The sequence below is a fragment of the Pituophis catenifer genome, unplaced genomic scaffold (assembly GCF_029215685.1).
Source record: "Pituophis catenifer annectens isolate HBS135680 unplaced genomic scaffold, rPitCat1.0.hap2 SCAF_1, whole genome shotgun sequence".
NCBI classification, from domain to species: Eukaryota; Metazoa; Chordata; class Lepidosauria; order Squamata; family Colubridae; genus Pituophis; species Pituophis catenifer.
In genome coordinates, this window is record NW_027256881.1 from 168,073,641 (window position 1) to 168,097,757 (window position 24,117).

General features: G+C 43.1%; 1 protein-coding gene across 1 annotated transcript in view; it reads right to left on the minus strand.

Moving 5' to 3' along the window:
- HDAC4 (histone deacetylase 4) overlaps nucleotides 1-24,117 on the minus strand; it is a 423,752-nt gene that overhangs the window by 106,562 nt on the left and 293,073 nt on the right. Inside the window, exons 12-13 of the mRNA XM_070933431.1 lie at nucleotides 14,164-14,415; nucleotides 9,884-10,070 (exon numbers count right to left, since the gene is read on the minus strand). Of these exons, the coding sequence (XP_070789532.1) occupies nucleotides 9,884-10,070; nucleotides 14,164-14,415 (439 nt within the window). The remainder of the gene's footprint in view (nucleotides 1-9,883; nucleotides 10,071-14,163; nucleotides 14,416-24,117) is intronic.

The window sequence follows — 24,117 nt, forward strand, 5'->3', positions numbered from 1 at the left end:
CTTTCTAAATGGTTTATGGATCTAGCATATGGCCCCCAACAATCTGGGTTGTCATTTTACTGACCTCGGAAGGATGGAAAGCTGAATCAACCTTGAGCCAATTAGAATTGAACTGCTGGCAGTCAGCAGAATTAGTCAGCTGCATTCTAACCATTGCACCACCGCAGTTCTTACAATGTTAATAGAAAATAGGGCACAACCATTATTATTGTTGTTGAAGATATACAAAATATTGTTTTAAGATAATATTTTGGGCTGGCTGAGATATGTTAAATCATGATTTAGCATGATGAAAAATGCCACTTATTTTCCACCTTCTTTTTCTTGCCAAGAGCAGAAAATATACCTGGATAGTGCTGCATTTTCTTTGAAGGAATAGGTACATCATTTGTGATATTTATTTATTGATTAAATTTAGAAACTGCTCATTTCTCACATACAGTGATTTCAGGTGGTGAACAAATATAAGAACATAACAGCTGTATATAAATATCAGGAGGCATGCATATGTTGGATTGTTGTGCCCATTTGCCTGAGGTGGAGACTACATAGATCCATTTTTATTTGGAGAACTATCCTGATGACATATGAAGAAAGCATTTCTAAAACAACAAAAACTGTTTTCTTTAGCTCTATATTATGCAAACTTTTCTACATTTCTTAAATTTAGAAATTTAAGTTTTCTAAATTTGAGGAGTGAAACACTCATTTTCCAGATCTATTTCACAGGCCTATTGTATTCTAGAGTTTGCTTACTATTGCTGTTAGTTTAAAAAAAGAACAGAGTTTAAAACTGGAAAAAAATCTCTTAATTTTTTACGGAGTAATACAAGGCAAGCTACTACAATAATGTGAAAAAGAAAGTAAACCCTCTGAGTTCTATGGTTTTATGTATCAGAACATACTAAAATCATCTGGTCCTTAGCAGGTCTTAAAAGCAGGTAAATACAACATCAGACACAACATGTTACACCATATCATCATTTATTTTACAAAAAGAAATCAAAAATCCATCTGTAACAAACTAAGTACACCTTTACTGCTTTCATAGGTATGAAAAGGCTAAATAGAAGCGAAGTGCTGTTAATCAAGTGCTGTTAACCAATTGATCATTAGCAAGTATGACTACCTCTATAAAAGCCAAAGTTTTAAGAATTTCTTGGTCTCTAACACTGACTGCGTCTTAACACAATGCCAAAGAGGAAAGACTTCAGCAAAGATCTTAGAGAAGCAATTGTCGCTGGGAAGGATTATAAGGATAAATATTTTTTTAAAATGGAAAGATGGACACATATCTAAGGCAAAACACCAACAAATAGCCTGAATCTGCAAAGTCAGAAAAATTAAGGCTCAGAGTGAACTGAGATCCGACAGTAAGTTAGAAGAATGTGGCCTAGACAATACCACCACCAGATGGATTTATAACTGGCTGACAAACCGTACACAACATGTAGTCCTTAATGGTACTACATCTAGTGGGATACCCCAGGGTTCTGTCTTAGGCCCAGTACCCTTCAATATCTTTATAAACAATTTACATGAGGGAATAGAAAGGAGAACATCAAATTTGCAGATGACACTAAGCTGGCAAGAATAGCAAACACCCCAGAAAATAGGGTTAAGCTCCAGACACATTTAACACTGGGCCCTATCTACCGTGTTTCCCTGAAACTAAGACCTCTCTGGATAATAAGTCCAAACGGGCTTTTGAGCGCATGCACTAAAATAAGCCTTCCCCCCAAAATAAGGCCTTTGAAGTGCCTGCACAGCCGGTCCCCGCCATTTTCTCGGGGGGGGGGTGAAAGGAAGGAACATGCCTTGTGGAGGCTTCTTCTGCAAACCCTAGAAAACCTAGCAGTGTGGTCAGGCTGACAGCATGGTGCAGAGTCCTGGAAAGAATGGCTGGAAGTGCGTGCACAGCCGCAGCTGACGAGTGGCTGTGTTGGTCTGCCGCCGGAAGTTCCGTCGCCGCTGCCACCCTGTTCTGTTCCGTCGCGCATCTCGTTGCCTGCCAATGCTGCTCGCTGCCAGACCCAGCCAGGAGAGTGGCCTACTGATGAGCGGCTGGCTGGTGCTGTCCTGATGTGTCCTGCTGCCACTGCCACCACCTTGTTGCAATCCTAGAATATGCTGAAGGCTTGGAATGGGGCATTTTTGCGAATGGCTTGAAAATCAGGAGGGGGGATTTTCCTGCCTCTTATCCTGTTCTCAGTCTGTGCTGAGCTTCAGAACAGGGTAAGAGGCAGGAAAATCCCCCCTCCCCATTTTCAAGCCATTCACAAAAACGCCCCATTCCGAGCCTTCAATGTTGCAATCCTGGAATATTCTGAAGGCTCGGAATGGGGCGTTTTTGCGAACAGCTTGAAAATGGGAGGGGGGATTTTCCTGCCTCTCACCCTGTTCTGCTCAGCACAGATTGAGAACAGGATAAGAGGCAAAATCCTCCCCGTTTTCCTGGTGACTGTTCTTTACTTGGGATCACAGCACAGACCCATATCCCCCAAATGCTCTATCCGAAGCCTTCAACTTTGCAATCCTGGGATGTACATCTGTGCAGAGCTCCCAAGGAAAGGACGGTGTGTGTTTGTGTGTGTGTGTGTGTGTATGTGTGTGGGTGTGTGAAAGAGAGAGACAGAGAGAGAGAAAGATCCCTAACCCCCCTACCCCTCCCAAGGTAGCCATATTGCTCCACTAACCTGCTTTCCAGCTCCACTCTCCACTGCCACATGAAGGGGAAGAAAAGTAGTCTATGGGACTATCAGTACAGTAAAAAAAACCTTCCCACCGCGAGATCTTTTTTTTGTGTGTGAGAAGTTGGAAAATCTGAATTTCTGGTTTTTTTTTTTTACGATAGTCGCACAGACAGAGAACAGAGCTGGAAAGCAGGTTAGTGGAGGGATGTGGTTGCCTTCAGAGGGGTGGGGGCTAGGGTTAGATCAGATCTCTCTCTCTCTCTCTCTCTCTCTCTCTCTCTCTCTCTCTCTCTCTCTCTCTCCCTCCCTCCCTCTCTCTCTCTCTCTCTCTTTCTCACTCACATGCACACAGACACCCCCAGGTATGGTGAGCTTGTGCCTCCTGCACCTCAAAAAAAACAAGACCTACCCAGAAATAAAGCCAAGCACTTAGGTCAAAAGAAAATAAGACCCTGTCTTATTTTCGGGGAAACACGACAACAAAATGAAATTCAATGGTTTGTAAACTATTGAAAAGTAAGGTTTTACACTTAGGCAAGAAAAACCAAATGTACAGGTATAGAATAGATGGAACCTGGCTCAATAGCAGCAACTGCAAGAAAGATCTAGGAGTCCTAGTAGACAACCACTTAAATATAAGCCAACAGTGTGCTGCATCCTGTTTTGGTTGCCACAATATAAAATAGATGTTCAGACTCTGGAAAGAGTGCAGAGAAGATCAACAAAATGATTAGGAGCCTGGATGCTAAAACATATCAAGAACGGTTGTGGGAATTAGGTATGAATCTAGTGAAAAGAAGGACTGAGATGACAGTAGTGTTCCAATATTTGAGGGACTGCCATAAAGAAAAGGGGAGCAGGGGTCAACCTATTTTCCAAAGCACCAGAAGACAGGACAAAAAGCAATGGATGGAAACTAATCAAGGACAGAACCAACCTAGAACGAATTAGAAATTTCCAGACAGTGAGAACAATTAACCAGTAGAACAGCTTGCCTTCAGAAATTGTTGGTGCTTCGTCACTAGAGGTTTTTAAGAAGAGATTAGACAGTCATTTGTCCAGAATGATATAGACCAGGAGTGTCAAATTTGATTTCGTTGAGGGTCGCATCAGAGTTGTGGGGGGCTGGGGTGGCTGTGGCCAGATTGACATCACTCGTGTCAGGGAACACCTATGCTGGCCTGGGTGGGGCTGCGGGATCCTTCCTTCCTTCCTTCCCTTTTCCCTTTTATTTTTCCTTCCCTCTTCATTCTCCTTTCTTTCTTCTTCCTTCCCCTCTTTCCTTCTTTTTCCTTCCTTGTGCTCTTCCCCTCTTTTCTTCTTTTTCTTTATCTTTCCTTTTTCCCTTTCTCCTTTCCTGTCCCTTCTTAGATGCTCAAATGCAAAACGGGAAACATTTCTCAATGCCTCCTTGCCTTGGGATCAAATGCCACTTTTGTTAGTAGTTTGTGGTCACTTAAAAGACTGAGAACAAACCAGGCTCAGTTTATCCCATGCTTGCATTTAGTGAGGGTGTCCACAGACCACAGTACAGCAAAATTGTCAAAATGGTGTCTATGATAGTTGATCACAGCTCCTCTGTTTTTTATGTGCAACAGCTTTAGTGTTTAGGAACTGAGGTAAGTTAGTTTATTTTCTATTAATACATAATCCTTAAAAGGGGCACTGCCATGGTCTTATTCAGACTGGAAATATAGCAAAGGGAAATATTTTTCCCCACTTGCTTTGTCCTGTTTTCCCCACTGGAAATGGCTGTTTGCAACACAAAAGGAGGGGATACTTTCTAAGAGCTCACAATTCATGGATACCAAAGTACACACATTCGCTAATGATAATCTAATGCACCTTTTGTTAAGTGCACATGAAATACTGTATCTCAGGGTGGGGAAGGCCATGGGGGGGGGGCTAGTTATGGAACAGGCCTCAAGGCCTCCCCAACCCACTAAGATACATCATGCTTCTCCCTCCCTTCCTGCCACACCAGACTCACTTACCTTGCCAAGATCTGTCTCCTCCCTGCTGCTGTTTCTTTGACTTTGAGGGAGGAAGAGAAGAGTTGGCTTGGAAATGCTTTTCATGCCGAGAATGGATGCTCCTGGTTGCCATAATATGGCGCAGGTTTAGGCACCCATCCTCTTTCACAGAGAATCAGGGACCCAGAAACTTTCATTCTCAGCGTGAAAAGTGTTGCAGTGCCTGTTTCCTGCTCCTCTCCCCGAACTCCTTTCCACCACAGCTGTGGCAGGGACGCTCCTTGCCTGCTAAAATCTGCTGTGGATAGAGCTCCTTCAACAACCCCATGGCCGGAGCCAGGAGGGTCACTGGAATAGGAAGGGAGCAGGAACCAACGCTGTCCCAGGTGCACTGCTTGATCGCGTGAGCAGGCCTGACTTCATTCCTGCAGGAATGAAGCCTTCAACTGAGTGAAGGCACTGTGGGGTCAGGCTCCTCACACCCACATCCAGCCTGCCAGAATTTGCTTTGCCAGGGGAGGAATGAGACCCCATTGTCCCGTGGACCCCACCTGCATGCAAATGCGCATCTGCATGCAAATGGGGTCCTTGGAAACAGAGCTATCTTTTAGGACAATCCTGCTGCTGCTCCTCTGCTTTCTTCAGCTCAGACGCAGCTGGGGCACCCAAGCTGCTGGTGGTGGCGGTGGGAGGCACCTGAGCAGTCATGATCCCCCCTCCCCAGCCAGCCAGCCAGCTTCGCTGACCTATTTCCTGCCTGCCTGCCTGCCTGGCGCAAAGCCTCACGGCTTTTGTCCTCTTCCTCCTCTTCTCCCCTGGTGCGGCGAGCACTGGTGGGCTGGATGCAGGTGCAAGGGGCCTGGCCCCACGGTGCCTCCTCATTCAGTTGAATGCTTAATTCCTGCCCTCAAACAGTAAGGCCAGCGCATGCAAGCGAGCAGCGCACCCGGGCCATGGACTCTGTTGGTTCCTTTGTGCAGCTGATTCCACAGCGGCCTTACTGTTTGGAGGCAGGAATGAAGCCTTCAATTTCATGGGGGTCCAGGCCCCTCACACCCACATCCAGGCTGCTGGAGCTTGCTGCGCCAGGGAAGAAATGTGAAATTTCATTGTCCCACAGACCCTGCCGCTGCTTGAGCAGGGAGGATGAGGACGAGAAGAGTGGCGAGGCTTTGCACGGGCAGGCCCGCTAGCTAGGTAGTAGGTCAGGCAAGGTTGGCTGGCTGGGGAGGGGAGATCATGGCTGCTCAGTGGCTCCTGCCACCGCCGCCAGCAGCTTGGGTGTCCCAGCTCCGTCCCAACTGAAGATCTCCACGGTCTGTTATTCCATTATAAGACCATTTCCCATCAATTTAAAATCCATCATTCTACAATGAGGAAGACTATTCGCAAGTGGAAAACATTCAAGACAGTTGCCAATCTTCCCAGGATTGGATGTACCATTCGTCTCAGCAAATTCTCTCCAAGGTCAGACTGTACAATGCTCAGAGAAGCTGCAAAAAATCCAAGAGTTACAACTCAGACTCCACAGGCCTCAGTTAGCCTGTTAAATGTTAAAGGTCTTGACAGCGCAATTACAAAAAGATTAGTCTAAACAAGTATAGTTTGTTTGGAAGAGTTGTCAGGAAAAAGTCTCTTCTCGCTAAAAAGAACATGGCAACACGGCTCTGGTTTGCATCTGAACAAATCACAAGACTTCTGTCCTTAGGACAGATCAAAATAGAGATGTCTGGCCATAATGCATGATGCCATGTTTTGGTGAAAACCAAACACAGCATATCTGCACAACATCTCAAACCAACTGTCAAACATGGTGGTGGGGAGATTTGGGCTTATTTTGCAGCCATACTTTGGACATCTTGCAGTCATTGAGTGGACCATCAACTGTATACCAAAGTATTCTAGAGTCAAATGTGAAGCGATCTGTCCAACAGCTAAAACTTGGTCGACACTGGATCATGCAACAGGACAACAATCCCAAGCACACCAGCAAATCTATAACATAATAGCTAAAAAAGAAAAGAACCAAGGTGTTGCAATGGCCCAGTCAAAGTTCAGACCTCAATTCGATTGAAATGCTGTGGCGGGACCTCAAGGGAGTTGTGGATAAACAAATGAACTGAAGCAATGTTGTAAAGAAGAATGGGCCAAAATTCCTCCACAACAATGTAAGAGACATACAGAAAATGATTACTTCAAGTTATTGCTGCTACAGATCACTCTGCAAGCTACTGAATCATAAGATGTACTTAGTTTTTCACACATGGCTTCTCCATTTTGCCTTTCTTTTTGTAAAATAATTAATGACAGTGTAATGATGTTCTTTTTGTAAAATAAATGATGACAGATGTTCATCTAAGTTTGTATTTGCATACTTTTAAAACTGCTAATGAACAGATCATTTTTTATTATGTCTTGATACATAAAACTATAGAACTCTTTTTTACATGACTACTTTATCAGGACTTTATTCTTATTCAAGCCCACCTCATTGTTAGCTAACATTTTGCAAGAGAAATGCACTTTTATCATCTGGATATTGGTAAAACTGCTGATGTTGCAGTTATCTGTTGAAACAAGAATATTGATTATGGAATAGATGTTTTAATTCGTTAGAATTTATTTTGGCTTCACAGCTCCAGACCAGCTTTGACTGATATGCCAACTACATGCCAAGTACATCCCAGGAGGCTGGGAGGACAATAACTAATTACATCATTGTTAAGAAACTGCAACATGGGGTTGCCTTTGAAAATGACACAGAAGCTGCAGCTGGTCAAGAATATAATGGTCTTTCTGCTAACTGGTGGTAAAAGACTTAGCATTGGTTACTGATTTTTCAGGTCCAATTCAAAATTTTGGTGATGAACTTGGAGATCCTCTGAAACTGTAACCTTCAGAAAATTTCAATCAATCTTCCTCATGTGCTCTTCTTGGGAAGTGATTCTGAAGGTGTGCACATACGTTTTACTATATTCTTATAAACTACCCAACACATATGCAATAGGCAGTGTGCAAATGTTTATAAAAACAAACATAATAGCAGGATAGAGAGATTTACACCAATACTCTGGATTTTGCAAGTAATACAAATATTCACATAAACTAAACTTTTTGACTAAAGATAATCCTTGACTTTTGATCACAATCGTGAACAGATTTCTGTTATAAGTTGTTGCAGTGGTAAATTGAGTTATCACATTACAGGACCCAATTTTGCAACCATTTTTACTGCAGTCGTAAGTTGACTCACACAATTGTAAGGGAAAATCTAGTTTAACTGATCGTAAATTTGCTGTTGTTTGGCAGGAAAATTGCAAATTGTGATCATATGACAATGTGATGCTGCAACTGGTCATAAATGTGGGTCGACTGCCACGTGCCCAAATTGAAATCATGTGACCATTGGAGTGGAATGATAGTAGGTCAGTGGTGAAATGTAAAATTTATTACTATTGGTTCTGTGGGCATGGCTTGGTGGGGGGTAATATGACTGGGTGGGCGTGGCCAACTTTCTTTTTTTTTTTAAACTTTTAAAAGCATTTTTTTTACAACCTCTTCAGCCGAAAAAATGCTTTTAAAAGGCTCTGACGATCCCAGCTGAGCTGCACGATCATCAGAGGCTTTTTTTTTTACTTTTAAAAGCATTTTTTCGGCCGAAGAGGTTGTAGAAAAAATGCTTTTAAAAGTAAAAAAAAAAAGGCTCTGATGATCGCACGGCTCAGTTGGACATGGGGGGAGGGGGGGCAGGCAGGGATTTTTGCTACAGGTTCTCCAAACCACCCGCTGCCATCGCTACCGGATCGGGCAATCCGGTCCGAACTAGGAGCATTTCACCCCTGTAGTAGGTCATAACTGACTTTCAGAGGTTGTTGTTAATTTGAATCATTGTTTAGCAAACATTTGTTAAGTCACGGACAACTTGTAATTACAAGTATAAAATAATTTCAAAAACCGAAATACTGACTGGGGGTCTAGGCTTAAATGCTCTAAACATAATTCTTTAGACAGAGAGAACCAGTTTGGCTTGGTGGTTAAACCTGAATTCTAATTCCACTTGATTGCTGGCTGGATGACTTTGGATCTTTCTCAACCTATGACATCAGGCTCAGGTGACAAGATGGTTGTCAATTCCTTTCTCCACCAATAGATCAACACTCATTTGATCCAAAAAAAGTAGACCTTGCACTTGCAGGAAAATACTTGGAAGAAGAAACAAAAGTGATTCCTATACAGTTTTCAAAAGTTAGCTTCAACTCATGAAATAAAAAACAATTATTTGAATGTAATTTTTGAACACAAGTTTTTATCCTAGACCCTTCACTTTATATTCTAGACCCGTGATGGCGAACCTTTGGCACACATGCCAGAGGTGGCACACAGAGCACGTGCGCCTTCACCAGCTGCTCTTCTGATTTCTAGCGCGCACATGCACTCAGGCCAGCTGGTCTTCGCGGTCGCCGGAGTGCTGGAAAACAGCCCCAAAAATGGCAAAAAACCCAGGTCATTTTTCAGGTCGTTTTCCGAGCTATTCTCAGCTGTTTTCTGGGCCATTTTCAGGCTATTTTTTAGGCCATTTTTGGCCCGAAAAACAGCCTGAAAATGACCCCCAAAATGGCCAAAACAGGCCAAAAAACAGGCATGCATGCGCCAGCCAGCTGGTCTTTGGGTTTACGGTGCTGCGGTGCGCGCACATGCATGCGCATGCGTTCCAGTTTGGGTACTCGGTACCGAAAAGGTTCGCCATCACTGTTCTAGGCCAAAATACTTTTGGATTTTTCCTTATATTATCATTTCTCCAAGGGACTTGATAGTTCCAGGTATACAGACTTAGAGGATTTCGTTTCTGTTGCTCCTTCTTTTTTCCCCCCAACTGATCTTTGCCAGGCACCTCAGGTGTCTGGTTGTGAGCAGCGACAAAACTATTTATAACAATTTTGGTCTCAAGAAAATGTATTCTGCCCCTACAAGTACTAACTGAAACAAAATTAAGACATTTCACTATCAATCAATGGACACTTGCCAAGAACATCCAAATCACACAATTCAAATATATAACAAGGCAACCCACTTCTGGACCAATGTATTTAGTTTTGCTAGAATCCTTAGCAAAGCATCTGCAGCATTTGTGATCTTCCTTCCCCAGGGAACTCCAGCAAAATGATATAAGAGAGCTGGGTTGCCATTATTCCAAGAGTTTTTTTTTTCACATATTACCTGTGGTGAACTGTGGCTTACACGGTGTCTCCTGTGTAGATAATGGAAAATTTGCAGAAGCAGGTGATGACTGAGCTCGAGAAAGTGGCCGATGTCCACTAAAGGATACTGGAATGCCAGCAGCTTCCATGGATGCCTGGTAGTTTCTGAGCTGATGAATGCGCTGTTGTTCCAGTAAAAGAGTTTGCTATAAGGGAGCATAAAATGTGTCATTGTTTGAAGGCTTGTTTTACAAATCTCATATTTTTTGTTTGTGAACAATTACTTCATAATAGTCTACTAGTTATTTGCTTTATTAGTTAATATACCTTCATACATAAAAGTACTCATTAGTATATATTTTAAAGCCATTTAATAGTTTTTTGAGAGAGCCAGTTTGATATACAATTAAGGCATCAGGCTAGAAACCAGGAGACAGTGAGATCAACAAAGCTTCGGCCAGTGACTTTCTCCCAGCCCTAGGAAGGAGGCAAACCACTTCTGAAAAATCTTGCCAAGAAAAGTGCAATGACTTGTCCAGGAACTCTTTGAAAATTGAACATGATTAAAAAAATTAAAAACATGAAGTTTTAATAAAAGAGAATATTTGTAGTTTAGGATTGAAATGATGGATTGTTGCTGCTCTTTGAACTTGCTTGTTTTCTTGCAGACATTTCATTTACTCAAACTAGGTAACATCATCATGTTTATCATGTTGATGTTACCTACTTTGAGTAATAAAATGTCTGCAAGAAAACAAGCAAGGTTAGAGAGCACCAATGACCCCTCAAATAAAGTTTTCATTGTAAAAGTTGATTGTTTGTCCTCAACTTTTCTAAAAGCAAATTGGGTACATCATTGAATTCTAAACTATGAAATAGCAACTGAAGGAATAAAGTAACTGATCCAAGAATCACCTTCAAATGATGGACCATAACTGGAATGAATTAGCAATATTTTAGCCATCTTTAGGGTAACAAAGAAAGCAAAAATGGCAAAGAAAAAAATGGGTGAAAGACCGAAAGAGTTCTAGATTTAAAGAGTTAAATACAGAAAATGAATGAATGAATGAATAAATAAATAAAATGAATCCAGCGTGGTATATTGGGTTGAAGAAAATACAGGTAGTCCTTGACTTACAATCTCAATTGAGCCCAAAATTTCCGGTACTAAGCAAGACAGTTAAGTGTGCTTTGCTCTATTTTACAATCTATCTTGCCACAGTTGTTAAGTGAATCACTGCAGTTGTTAAGTTAGTACCGTGTTTCTTAGAAGATAAGACTCAGTCTTATTTTCTTTTAGACTTGAAAATAAGCACGTGGGCTTATTTTCAAGGCGGTCTTACTTTTTTTGAGGTGCAGCAGGCCAGACTCGGTGAGCTGGATGTGCCATGGATGCACCATCGCCTCCATTCCGAACCTTCAGGATTCGGAATGGAGGCTTTTTGGCGAATGGGAGGAAAATGGGGAGGGGGATTTTCTTGCCTGTCATCCATTCCTCAAGCTCAGCATAGACTGAGGGAAGGATGGCAGGCAGGAAAATCCCCCTCCTCATTTTCCTCCCATTTGCCAAAAAGCCTCCCATGAGCCTCCCAAAAAGAGGGAAAAAGCAAAGCAGCTGGCTGCGGAGCTGCTAGCTTCGGGGAAGCGTCCCAACAAATAGAAGCATTGTGGCCAGAAAGAGAAGGGCAAAAGTGGTATTTGTGCTGCCCCAAGGGGCCAGCAGGCTGCAGCCAGACAGTTGGCCGCCCCCTGTGCCTGCACCATCATTCGTGCTGGCCACACTCATTCCCCCTGGGCTTATTTTTGGGGTAGGGGTAATATTAGGCCCACCCCCCAAAAATAAGGGTTGGGTGAGACACGGTAACATGGTTGTTAAGTGAATCTGGCTTCCCCATTGACTTTGTTTGCCAGAAGGTTGCAAAGGGTGACCACATGACCCCAGGACCACATCACAAATAAATGCCAGCTGTCAAGTGTCTGAATTTTGATCATATGACTGTAGGGATGCTGTAACAGTTAACTGTGAAAAATGTCATAAGTCATTTTTTTCAGTGCTATTCTAATTTTGAATGGTCACTAAATGAATGGTTCAGTGGTGGGTTGCCTCCGGTTCGGACCGGTTCTATAGAACTGGCAGTAAAACCGGTGGGAGGCTTCACCCACTGTCCCTGACGTCATGAGGAGTGATCTACGCATGCACAGAAGCAAGGTGTGTGTGTGAACAAAGCGCACGCGCGCGTGATCCCATTTCGAACCGCTAGTAAAGGTAAGTAGAACCCACCCCTGGAATGGTTGTCAAGTACTACTTGTAGTGTAGAAAGAATATTGTCCAATATTGACCATCACCTATATATTTTTCTTGTGACACAAATTTGATACTGAAGAGATTCAAAGTAATTCAGTAATGCTAAGTCTAATTAGGTATGAAGTTTTTATATCATGACAAAGTTTTTTCTCAGCCAAAATGGAATTATTAATAATTCACATACATTAAGTGTTTTTTATCAGGGCAACCTGGTCCACCCAAATATGGGACAGAGCATACTGCTTTCGCTTTACCTAGTATGTAAGCAACCCAGGTTCGACTTCCAGAAGGGCATGGCTAGCTGATGAGAGCTAAATAGCTTGAAATAGATCTATACTTATTTCTTTGTTGGTAAATATAAATTTAATTCACACACATCTTTTATTTTTCCTTAAAATTTGCTCAGTCTTAATATATTCAGAGAAAAAAAATCCATGTTAACTGTTTCAAAGAATGAACAGTACAACAAAGTATAAGAAGTCACTCTGCCTTAATATACATTAAGAATGGTTTTGAATATAATGCACATTATGAAAAAGAACAAATTTGCAACTTATATTATTGCATTTTGCAATGAAAAATAAACTGTTATACTTCTATATACAGGGACAACTATCATGTATTCCTTTTGGAAAAGAAATCAAATTTCTACTTCAGACATGAAAAAGACAATGAAGAATATAAAATGAAACATTTGAATGGTAGCCAAACATGACCAACATTCTCACATCTATAATAGAAACAGCAAATTAAATACATATCTTTTGAACTGAAATTATCAAGAATTGGCATAACCTTGCATTAGTCTTATAATAGTTCTAAGGATTCTGTATTCTTGAACCCTAATTCTTGGCATCCTGGATGCACGGCTGTCTTTAGAAGAGCATATGACAGCCGTGGCCAGGGGGGCTTTCTATCAAGTTTGCCTGATACGCCAGTTGCATCCCTTTCTGGATCGGGACTCCCTATGCACGGTCACTCATGCCCTCGTCACCTCTCGCCTGGACTACTGCAATGCTCTCTACATGGGGCTCCCCTTGAGGAGCACTCGGAAGCTCCAGCTGGTCCAGAATGCAGCCGCGGGGATAATTATGGGGGCAACATGGCGCTCCCATGTGACACCTTGCCTGCGCGAGCTGCACTGGCTTCCGGTGGTCTTCCGGGTGCGCTTCAAGGTATTGGTTCTCACCTTTAAAGCACTCCATGGCTTAGGGCCCGGTTATTTACGAGACCACCTTCTGCCACCGATAACCTCCCACTGGCCAACTCGGTCCCACAGAGAGGGCCTCCTTAGGGTGCCGTCGGTCAAGCAATGTCGACTGACGACCCCCAGGGGGAGAGCCTTCTCTGTGGGGGCACCCGCCCTCTGGAACGAGCTATCCCCAGGAATACGACTAATCCCGGACCTCCGGACCTTCCGTCGAGCTTTGAAGACCTTCCTATTTCAGCAAGCTGGGCTGGCTTAAAATTTTAATGGGTTATTTTAAGGGTAATGGGTTTTAATTTTTGGGAAGCCAATTCGATTTAATTTTGCTTTTAAATTATTTTAAATTTTATATTGTATGTATTTTAATTTTGGCTGTTCACCGCCCTGAGTCCTTCGGGAGAAGGGCGGTATACAAATTTAAATAATAAATAAATAAATAAATAAATAAATAAATAAATAAATAAATAAATAAACAAACAAACAAACAAACAAACAAACAAATAAATGTTCTAGAGTTAAGTTAAGTTAAGTTAAGTTAAGTTAAGTTAAGTTAAGTTAAGTTAAGTTAAGTCACTTGATACTCAGGAATTTGAGACAAAGCAAATAGGTTGGGTTTGCACAAAATTCAATGTCAGAATAAAAGAGTCACATTCTGATATGCTATATTATGTCAACCCAGATGTTCTTTCTATATAAAATGACAGAATAATAAATATACACGCCTCTGGAAATACTAAATTAGTTAGTATACGCTAACTAATAAATGCTGTTATTTAGTGTATTCTACCTGTCTGAAGAGCAATTCCTGCTCTGCTTGACTTTGTCCTGGTTCCAATTCTTGTTGTTCTCCATCTTCATCATTTTCAGCAGGTTCTTGCTTCACACGGACCATTTGTGTCAATTCTTGAATTTCCTTTTGATCTGCTGTGCTGTCAATGTATTGGTCTTCCACAAATGTCTGATGTTCTCTTAATTCTTCTTCAGTCTCTTCTGGGTGGCTTTCATGCTGACGGGAAGCTTCATTTGATTTTGGCAACATCTGAATGAAACTCAGAGAGTCAGAACATAGCTCCATTGAAAAGAGTATGAAAACTATGAATGAATGAAATCCTTTTTTATAAAATATAACGATTTAAATTTTATGGTTTGCTTGATTTAATTTGGAAATTTAAAATTTCTAAGCCATATACATGATAGGTTATTTTTAAAGACAGAAATACAGCTAATATATTAATTTTGTATTAGATTAACAATGTATTTATGAAATAAAGCCAAGTTAACAAATGCTTAATAAAAGTAAATACTAAATATGAAAAAACACTTGTTTAGTCATTATAATCTAAAATATTTTTCACTTCTGATGATAACAAAAACTTGATGATCATTTTAAGTTTCAAAATAATTTTCAGTAGCCCTCAGAACAAAACTCAAGCCAAATCTAAATACAGGAAATCCCCAGATTACAAGCATTCCTTTAGCGAATGTTCGATGTTACAACGATAAATGCCCCCTACTGTTTACAAACAAGTCCAAAAACTACGAATCATGCAGCACCATGGCAGTTGTTCGACCTTATGAACAATTGCAGAGGCTCTGCAACATCTGTCCTGCACTTTGCCAGACAAAACAGAGCATCGGAGCGGTGGGCTCCAGTGGGAAGTAGAGGGGCGGGCCCGCTATTCTGAAGTTCCATTTTGGCTGGCAAAGTGCTGGGTGAGGCCTGCACAAACCTAAACAGAGCTTTGGGGTGAGCCCACCCCTCCAAAACTGTATTTTGGCAGGCAAAGTGCTGAGTGAGGCCTATACAGACCTAAACGGAGCGTTGAGGCAAGCCCACCTTTCCAAAACTACATTTTGGCTTGCAAAATGCCAGGCAAGGCCTGAGCAGGCCAAAATGGAGTGTTAGAGAGATGGGCCTGCCCCTCCGCCCCTCTATTTTGACATGCAAAGTACTGGGCAAGGCCTGCGCACACCAAAACGAAGCTATAGAGAGGTGCATGCAGCTGAGAGGCTGGAGAGGAGACAGCTTGCTAGATCTTTGCACGGTGACTCGGTGGGGCAGGTTGGGTGTGGGGGGGAAGCAATTGTGGGGAGCATGAGTATTTCAGAGGGTTGGGGAGACCTTGAGTGGTCTTAAGCAGGTAGCCTATTCCATCACTATGCCCTCCCCAATGCCTTTACCAGTCTGAAATACTCATTTGTACTTAATGAACCGCACATTTGATTAGCGAATGCGTGGGTGAGAGTGAGTCCGTTCAAGGTATGAGATTCACTCCCACGAATCCTTAGGTTACGAGTGGAATGGGCAGGTTCCATTACATTCGTAATTGGAGGACTACCTATATTTTCCTAGATTTTGGCAGTAGTAATGTTTGTTATTTATTCACTTATTTAAAACATGCTACTTCCCTTAAAAACCTCAAGGTTGCTGTGGTAGTCTCAAAGTTTGAGGACAGAGTAATGAATAAATTATCTTAAGCAAGGATTCTCAAACTTTTAATTACATGCTAAAATGCCCCTTTCCCTTTGTCTTAAGCGTAGATAGAATTCTTTATTGACCAAATGTGATTGGATGCACAAGGAATTTGTCTTTGGTGCATATGCTCTCAGTGTACATAAAAAGACAAGATACATTCGTCAAGGATCATAAGGTACAACACTTAATGACAGTCATAGGGTACAAATAAGCAATCAAATCATATTAGGAAACAATCAATATAAATTGTAAGGATACAAGCAGCAAAGTTACAGTCATGCAGTCATAAGTGGGGGGAGATGGGTGATAGGAACGATGAGAAGATTGATAGTAATAGTAATGCAGACTTAGTGAATAATTTGACAGTGTTGAGAAATTATTTGTTTAGCAGAGTGATGGTGTTCGGGGAAAAACTCTTCTTGTTTCTAGTTGTTATGGTGTACAATGCTCTATAGCGTCATTTTGAGGGTAGAAGTTGAAACAATTTATGTCCAGGATGCGAGGGGTCTGTAAATATTTTCATAGCCCTCTTTTTCACTCATACAGTATACAGGTCCTCAATGGAAGGCAGGTTAGTAATAATTGTTTTTTCTGCAGTTCTAATTATCCTCTGAAATCTGTGTCTGTCTTATTGGGTTGCAGAACCAAACCAGGCAGTTATAGAGATGCAGATGACAGAATCAATAATTCCTCTGTAGAACTGTATCAGCAGCTCCTTGGGCAGTTTGAGCTTCCTGAGTTGGCGCAGAAAGAACATTCTTTGTTGTGCTTTTTTGATGACATTTTTGATGTTAGGTGTCCATTTTAGGTCTTGACATATGATAGAACCTAGAAATGTGAAGGTCTCTACTGTTGATACTGTGTTGTCTAGTATTGTAAGAGGTGGTAGTATGGGAGGGTTTCTCCTAAAGTCTACCACTATTTCTACGGTTTTGAGTGTGTTCAGTTCCAGATTGTTCCGGTCCCACCACGAGGCTAGTTGTTCAAACAACTAGTATACCCATCAATCAACCACCCGTCTGTATGTGGATTCATCATTGTCTCAAATGAGACCAATCATTGTTGTATCATCTGCAAACTTCAGTAGTTTAACAGATGGATTGTTTGAGATGCAGTCATTGGTATATAGAGAGAAGTGGAGAGAGCAGACAACCTTGGGCGCCCCCTCGGCTAATTGTACAGGTATCTGATGTGATTCTGCTTAGCTTCACCTGCTGTTTCCTGTCTGTTAAGAAGTTTATGATACACTTACAAGTGTGTTCAGGTACCACTAGCTGATTTAGTTTAGTTAGAAGAATGTCTGGAATGATGGTTAGGGTTAGGGATTAGCATTAGGTCAGACAGAAAGAACTTTGCATGGAAGACGCATAATCTCCAGGTATGATTAGTACTTTGAATGATACACAAAATGGTCAAAAAACCAAGCTATTGTGTCTTCATGAAGGGCTATGGAATCTCAAGTTGCTTTGCATTCCAGTCCCAAATGTGCTTTTTGAAGAGGTAACTAGACTTTCTAGTTTTTCTTTGAAGACATTTCACTTCTCATCCAAGAAGCTTCTTCAGCTCTGACTGGATGGTGGGGGATTCCATTTCCCACCATCCAATCAGAGGTGAAGAAGCTTTTGGATGAGAAGCTAAACATCTTCAAAGAAAAAAGAAAGTCCAGTTGCCTCTTGAAAAACCACCTCTGTCAACTCTGAAGAGAACCTGGCTGAAGCCAACTTGTGCTTTCCTCATAGTTGCCAAACTCTGAGAGGGGGAAGGGAGGGGGAAAATAGATAGGCTTGCTAATAGTCAGAACAAAGTTTTATTGTGAGAACCAAGGTCATCCCAACAGGCGGCAGTTGAGGGAGAAGTGTGACCAGGCACCCTGTCAGCTATTCATATTGGACAATGTGACCGGTGACATCTGGAGAGGAAAATATTTACTTTTTTAACTAGGGGAAAAACCATAGGAACTTTTAGAGTTGGTTTTCACTAGCTGTGCTGATATATCCAATAAACATGTTCTTTGAGGAATCTACAGGCATCAGAGTGCTGATTTTAGCTGATGGGTTACTCAGAATGTTGACATTAAATCAACTCTGAAAACTTTCAGCTCTGTGTGGAACTGCTCTCCAGGGTCCTGAGTCTCAGCTGCCCGCCTGATATGCTCGGGGAGGCAGAGAAGACTCAGGGGAGATGGAGAAGATAGAAGGGCTGGCCGGGACCAGGGCCAGCACCAGCATGGCCCCAGCTGATGACCAGCTGGCCTGTGGGAACACCAGCCAGGGTAGCCCAACCAGCAATGACCACTCCGAAGGTCTGAAAGGAGATCCCAGTCATTGGGGACCTGTCTCAGGCTGAGGAGGACCTCAGGTGTCACGGCCCCAGTCAGAGGACTGGGTTGGAGTTCCCCTTGATGTCCACACACAATTCGGCTACCCCAACGCCACAGTAGAGGGTGAGGAGATTGATAGAGCTGGATGCATACCAGACCACTCTTCCTGGCCAAATGGTAGAGCAGCTGAGTGAGAAGTTCAACCGGATGAGCCTCGAGGGACAGGCACATGGGTTTGAGCCGCATGGAGGATTCCTGAGCCAAACCATCTAATTGTTTCCATCCCGGTGCGGTGAGATCCATCCCGGGGCTGCCTTGGAGCCCTCCACATCACTGACGGATGGCAGGTCCACCAGGACACCCTCGTGATTATGCCCAGTTGGCAGGCCCTCCACCCTGGCAGTACTTTCTTGGGGCTGGCTGGGCCTCAGGGCAATGGGTACTGGTCTGGGCCCTGCCACAACCTTCTCCTGCTCAGCTGGTCGCTCCTCCCAGGATGAGGGCTATGTTCAACAGGGACCCAGAGAAACTTGCCCACTTCCTGTGGGCCCATCTAGTTGACCATGCCCTGACCTATCCCCATGACCGGGCAATTGTCCATGCGGTGGCCATGAAAATGAAAGGAGAAGAAGTGGAATGGGTGACCAGCTCTATGATGAGGATGAGCTGGGGAACATTGACATTTTCCTACAGGAACTGAGGACCAGATTTGAAGATGAATCCCAGGCCCTGCAGGCAGAGATGGAAATCTGCGACTGAAGCAAAAGGGCAAACTGGCCAAGGAATATGTCCAGGAGTTCCGGAGAGTAGCCAGCAAGCTGTGGCACTGGTCTGAGAGGCTGCTGGTGTACTTTTTCAAGGAAAGCTTAGACTGGGAGCTTCATGCAAGCGTATAACAGGGAGTCCCTGACTGGATCCAGGAGTGCTATCGGATGGAACAAACAAGGTGATATTGAAATACTAGTGTCAACTTGCAAAGCTTTCAAGTTGCCATGAGCAGGAGGGAGGGAAAACTGAAGTGAATTCCATACATTTTTCTGATCGCAATCAGAAGGAGGGTGTTAGGTTTCACTGCCAGCCAAAGTATTTAATTGGAGAATGTGATTTATGACATGGCCAGGGGGGAGGGGAGAGACAGGGTCACAGGGGAACATAAATCTACGTGGGGTCAGTCCTGACTGCATCCAAGTATTGCCGGAATGGTGCTCCAAATAAATCACTATCTTTCCTTTGAAGTTTGGATCATGGCTCATGAATTAATTAGGGCATCTTTCGGAAACTTGACAACTAGTACACAAGGGCAAGTATGATATAGTTGCCATTACTGAAACTTGGTGGGTTTCAACTCATGATTGGAATGTACTGATGGAAGGATACAAACTATTCAAAAGAAACAGATCTAATAAAAGAGGTGGAGTTACATTATATTTAAGAAATCACTACATTTCTACACAAAATCAAGAATGAAAGCCTCCTAGAATGCATATGGGTCAATATAAAAGGAAAACAAGAATGACATTGCCATACTACAGGCCATCCAACCAAGCAGAAGAAATAGATGAACTTAATGCTACCCAGTTAACAAATGTATGTAGGAAACACACTACAATAGTAATGGGGAATTTGAACTACCCTAACATCAACTAGGAGACAAACTCTGTGTCAAAAGGGAGATCAAACAGGTTCTTGACCAACCTAGCTGACAACTTTGTCATCCAAAAAGCAGATGAGGGAACTAGAGCAGGGGTGAAATGCTCCCGGTTCGGACTGAATTGCCCGATCCGGTAGCGATGGAGGCGGGTGGTTTGGAGAACCGGTAGCAAAAATCTCTGCCCCCCCATGCCCAGCTGCGCCGCACGATCACCAGAGGCTTTTTTTTCTTTGAAATGGCTCTGACGATCCCAGCTGAGTTGCCTGATCGGCAATCAGGCAACTCAGCTTGGATCGTCAGAGCCATTTAAAAGATTTTTTCTTTTAAATGCCTCTGACGATCCAAGCTCTGACGATCCAAGCTGAGTTGCCTGATTGGCAGAGGGTTTTTAAAAAATGCTCTGATGATCAGGCAACTCAGCTGGGATCATTAGAGGCTTTTGAAAGCATTTTTTTACAATATCTTCGCCGAAGAGGTTGTAGAAAAAATGGTTTTAAAAGTAAAAAAAAAATGGCCACACCCACCCATTCACATAACCCCTCCCCACCAAGCCACGCCCATAGAACCAGTAGTAACAAATTTTAGATTTCACCACTGAACTAGAGGGACAGTTATACTGGACCTATTTCTTACTAACAGAGAAGAAATGATGGTCGAAGTTGCTAGAACATTGGAGGAGAGTGAGTATTCAATATAATGCAGAGACCAACAATAGAACATAATTGTAGGAGATGACCATGCTGAGCCTGAGGGAGGGGTCAAATGTGTCATAAATCAGGATGTGCACCCATAAGAGATCAACATCCAGAGCAGCTTGAATACCTTTCTTAACTTCCGCGCATTCTCTTAACAGTCACTTGGCCAGAGTCTTGTAGAGAACTAAGCTTGCAATAATTATACTCATTTGAACTGCATGAATCTGCTGATTTTCTGGGGCATGACATTAATCTGGCCAAATGCCTTCACCAAAAAATTTTCTGGACTCCAGAATTCTTCTGATCCCAGAGCTACAGCAGCAGCAGACGAGCCAGACTTCCACTCAATCAGCAGACACCAAGATGGCATTGAAGATGAAATCAGAAATCTTGCAGTCAATTTTCAACAGATGATGCAGATCATGACTCAACAAGGAGTTCCTATGCCAGAGGTCACCAACTGGTGGCCAACGGACCACTGGTGGTCTGTGAGAAAATTTTGGTGGTCTGCAGCGCACCTAGGTGGAGGAGCTACTCCGGGATGTTCAATGAGCCAGTCCTGTGACTAGCACTTTGGAATATGGGACCGGCCAGGCAGCTCATAATGGGGCTGGAAATCTCCACCGTAGAGGGAGGTACGTGTAACTTGCAACTTTGCAGGTGATAAACGTGCAAGGAGTAGGGCAGCCCTCACTGGTCGGAACGAGGTAATGGTGCTGTTGCAGCAAGGGGTGTGTGGCAGCGCAGGCAAGCCAAAGCAACGGGTGTCAGCAACCTGTGGCTTTCGTCCCCCTGCTGTGGCTTCCTGTTGGATGCCCCTCGCCCTCCCCTCCCAGTCACACCTGGCCTGGCCAGAGAAGGGAAAGACGGGGGATGGAGATTCGCTCCATATTCCAGAGCGGGAGTGAAGCTTCATCTTTTGCTGGGTCTCGCAGGTGTTTCTTCTGGACCTTGTTGGTGCTGTGGGCACCTTGGTCGTTCTGGAGAATCAGAATATGCGAGAGAGGAGAGATGAGAGACAGAGAGCTAGAGGAGAGATGAGAGAGACACAGAGAGGGGAGAGACAGGAGAGATGAGAAAGAGAGAGAGAGGAGACAGACAGAGAGAGAGGGGGGAGAGAGAGGAGAGGGAGAGAGAGAGATGAGAGAGAAAAAGAGATACTGAGAGAGAAAGAGAAAGAGAGAGAGATATTGAGAGAGAAAGATACTGAGTGTCAGCTTTGGAAGCCATATTAGGGCAGAAGCTTCCATGCTGCCCCCGTCTCATGTGTGGGAAAGTAGGAGGGGGGAATTTAGTAGAGGGGGATTTAGTCTGTAGACATAATAGCATTCTTCCTGTCGGTCAAGGTCAAAGCGATCCTGCATCTGGAGAAGGAGTGGCCGGAGTGATGTCTCAAGATGGGACGGCGGTTAATTGGAGCATGTGATCAACTGAGGAGTGAGGGGATGGTTTTGGGGGTTTTGATTTACTGAGGGAAAACCCGGACCTCTCAGATTCGGGTTTTCCCAGATGTGCCAGTTTACCTATTCTAGTAAATAGAACTTTGAAAAATGCTTGCTTCAGAGTCTTTACTTGGAGTTGGATTTTTTTTCCAGAACACTGACATTAACTCAAATCTCCCTTAAAGCATAATGGCACACCGAAAGGGGGCTGTTGGGGGTGCTGAGCCCCAGCATCTACCTAAACCTCAGGTGGTGTGAAGACTCAGTGAAAATGGAGGAGAAAGGAGAGATTGCAAAGGGAGCTATGGGGATGGATACTCAAGGATTTACCGACACCCTGTTTTCTCCTTCTGAAGATGGTGTGAGCCATTGAGGCTGCAGAGGAGGCCCGAAGGCTAGGCACTTGACGGAGTTGGATTCCTGGAAAAATTGCCAGTCTGACCCAACTCCAGAAGGAGACCAGAGGAGGACCGCCTGGATATACTGCTGCTCCAAGTCCAATGAAGTCCAAGTCCATGCCCCATGAGCATGAGTGTAGAGGAGGGACAGCTATGGGATCCGGAGACTCCCGGGATTAGAATATGTTGCCCGCAATGAGAAGCCAATCATTAACTGGGCTCCCTGAGCATTTTGAACGGATGGAAGTGAGAAGTTACGCACGCCCCTCCCAACCTCCTCAAGTAAGATGGAGCTTAGCACAACCTACATTCACCTTCCCCGATCCAGGACCTGGCGGAGGAATTAGCAGGGCGCAGGCACCTCTCTACCCGGCCAGGGGCGAAACAAGCAGATCAGCGCAGCATGGCTATCTGCAGCTGGGAGACATCAGATGCAGCAAGCATGGGGAATGCGAAACCCCCTGCGGGTGCCCCTCACCAGCCTGCCTTTGTGCTACCTCCTGCTGAATGTATATCCCCAGGCTGGGGATTCTTTTTTTTTTTTTTTGAGAAACTTTATTGAGATTTTTTACAAACAAACAAAAAAGAAAAACATACAAACAGAAACATAAAAGACATAGGTGTAATGACATTTTCAGTTAGTATCGGATGTGCAGTGTTTTAACTATTTACATAAATAATACTTGGTGATATTTCAAATCACTTTTAACCATTATTTAACACCTTTAGGTCTTTCATTCATTTTATCATGCATCCACTTGTACCACCTTTCCCACACAATATAGTAAACTGACTTCTCATCATCATTTAATTCATGAGTTAATTTAGTCATCTCTGTGCGCTCCAATATTTTCCTAATTGTGAGCTCTTCTGGTGGTTGGGTTTTCTCTTTCCAGTACTGTGCGTATGCCAATCTGGCGGCTGTAATTATGTGGATCATTAAATGTATCTTTTCCTTTCCATATGGCTTCTTTACTATTCCCAGGAGAAATATCTCTGGTATTAGTTCAATATCTTCGCCAATTATTTCATATAACCACCTCCTGATCTTGTTCCAATATCCTTTCGCTTCCGGGCATGTCCACCACATGTGAAAGAAGGTGCCTTGACCGTGGTCACATTTCCAACAATTGGGGTGTATATTAGGATATATCTTTGCTAGTCTGGCCGGGGCTAAATACCATCTATGGAGCATTTTATAATGGTTTTCCTTGTATGCCGCCGCTCTAGTTAGTTTAAGATTCCTATTCCATGCCTCCTCCCATTCCCCAAAATTTATATCATGCCTTATATTTTTTTCCCATGCATTTATTTGATTCTTTGTAATCTCTTCGGACTTATCATCACCTAATAAATAGTTGTATAGTTTGGCCAAAATCTTTTTATTTGTTCCCATCAAGACTTTATCCAATCCATTTGATCCAAGTTCTAAACCAAATTTTTCTTTGTCTTTCTGATATCTAGATTTTATTTGTGAATAAATCCACCAATCTAAGGTTATTCCTTGCTCTCGTAAGGTATCATTTGATTTAAGATTCCCTCCTTCATCTAAGATATCTTTATATCTGCCCATTTTCTCCATCCCCCATCTATTGGGGTGGATCAGGGCCTCCATCGTTGAGAGCCAACTTGGAATTTTTTTGTAATATCTTTGCCTAATCGGGGTCCATGTTTGTATCAATGAGTCTCTAATTTTGGGTCTATGGAAGTATGTCTTCCTTTTCTTCTCTGCATCCCAAATGTGGGCGTGCCACCCTTT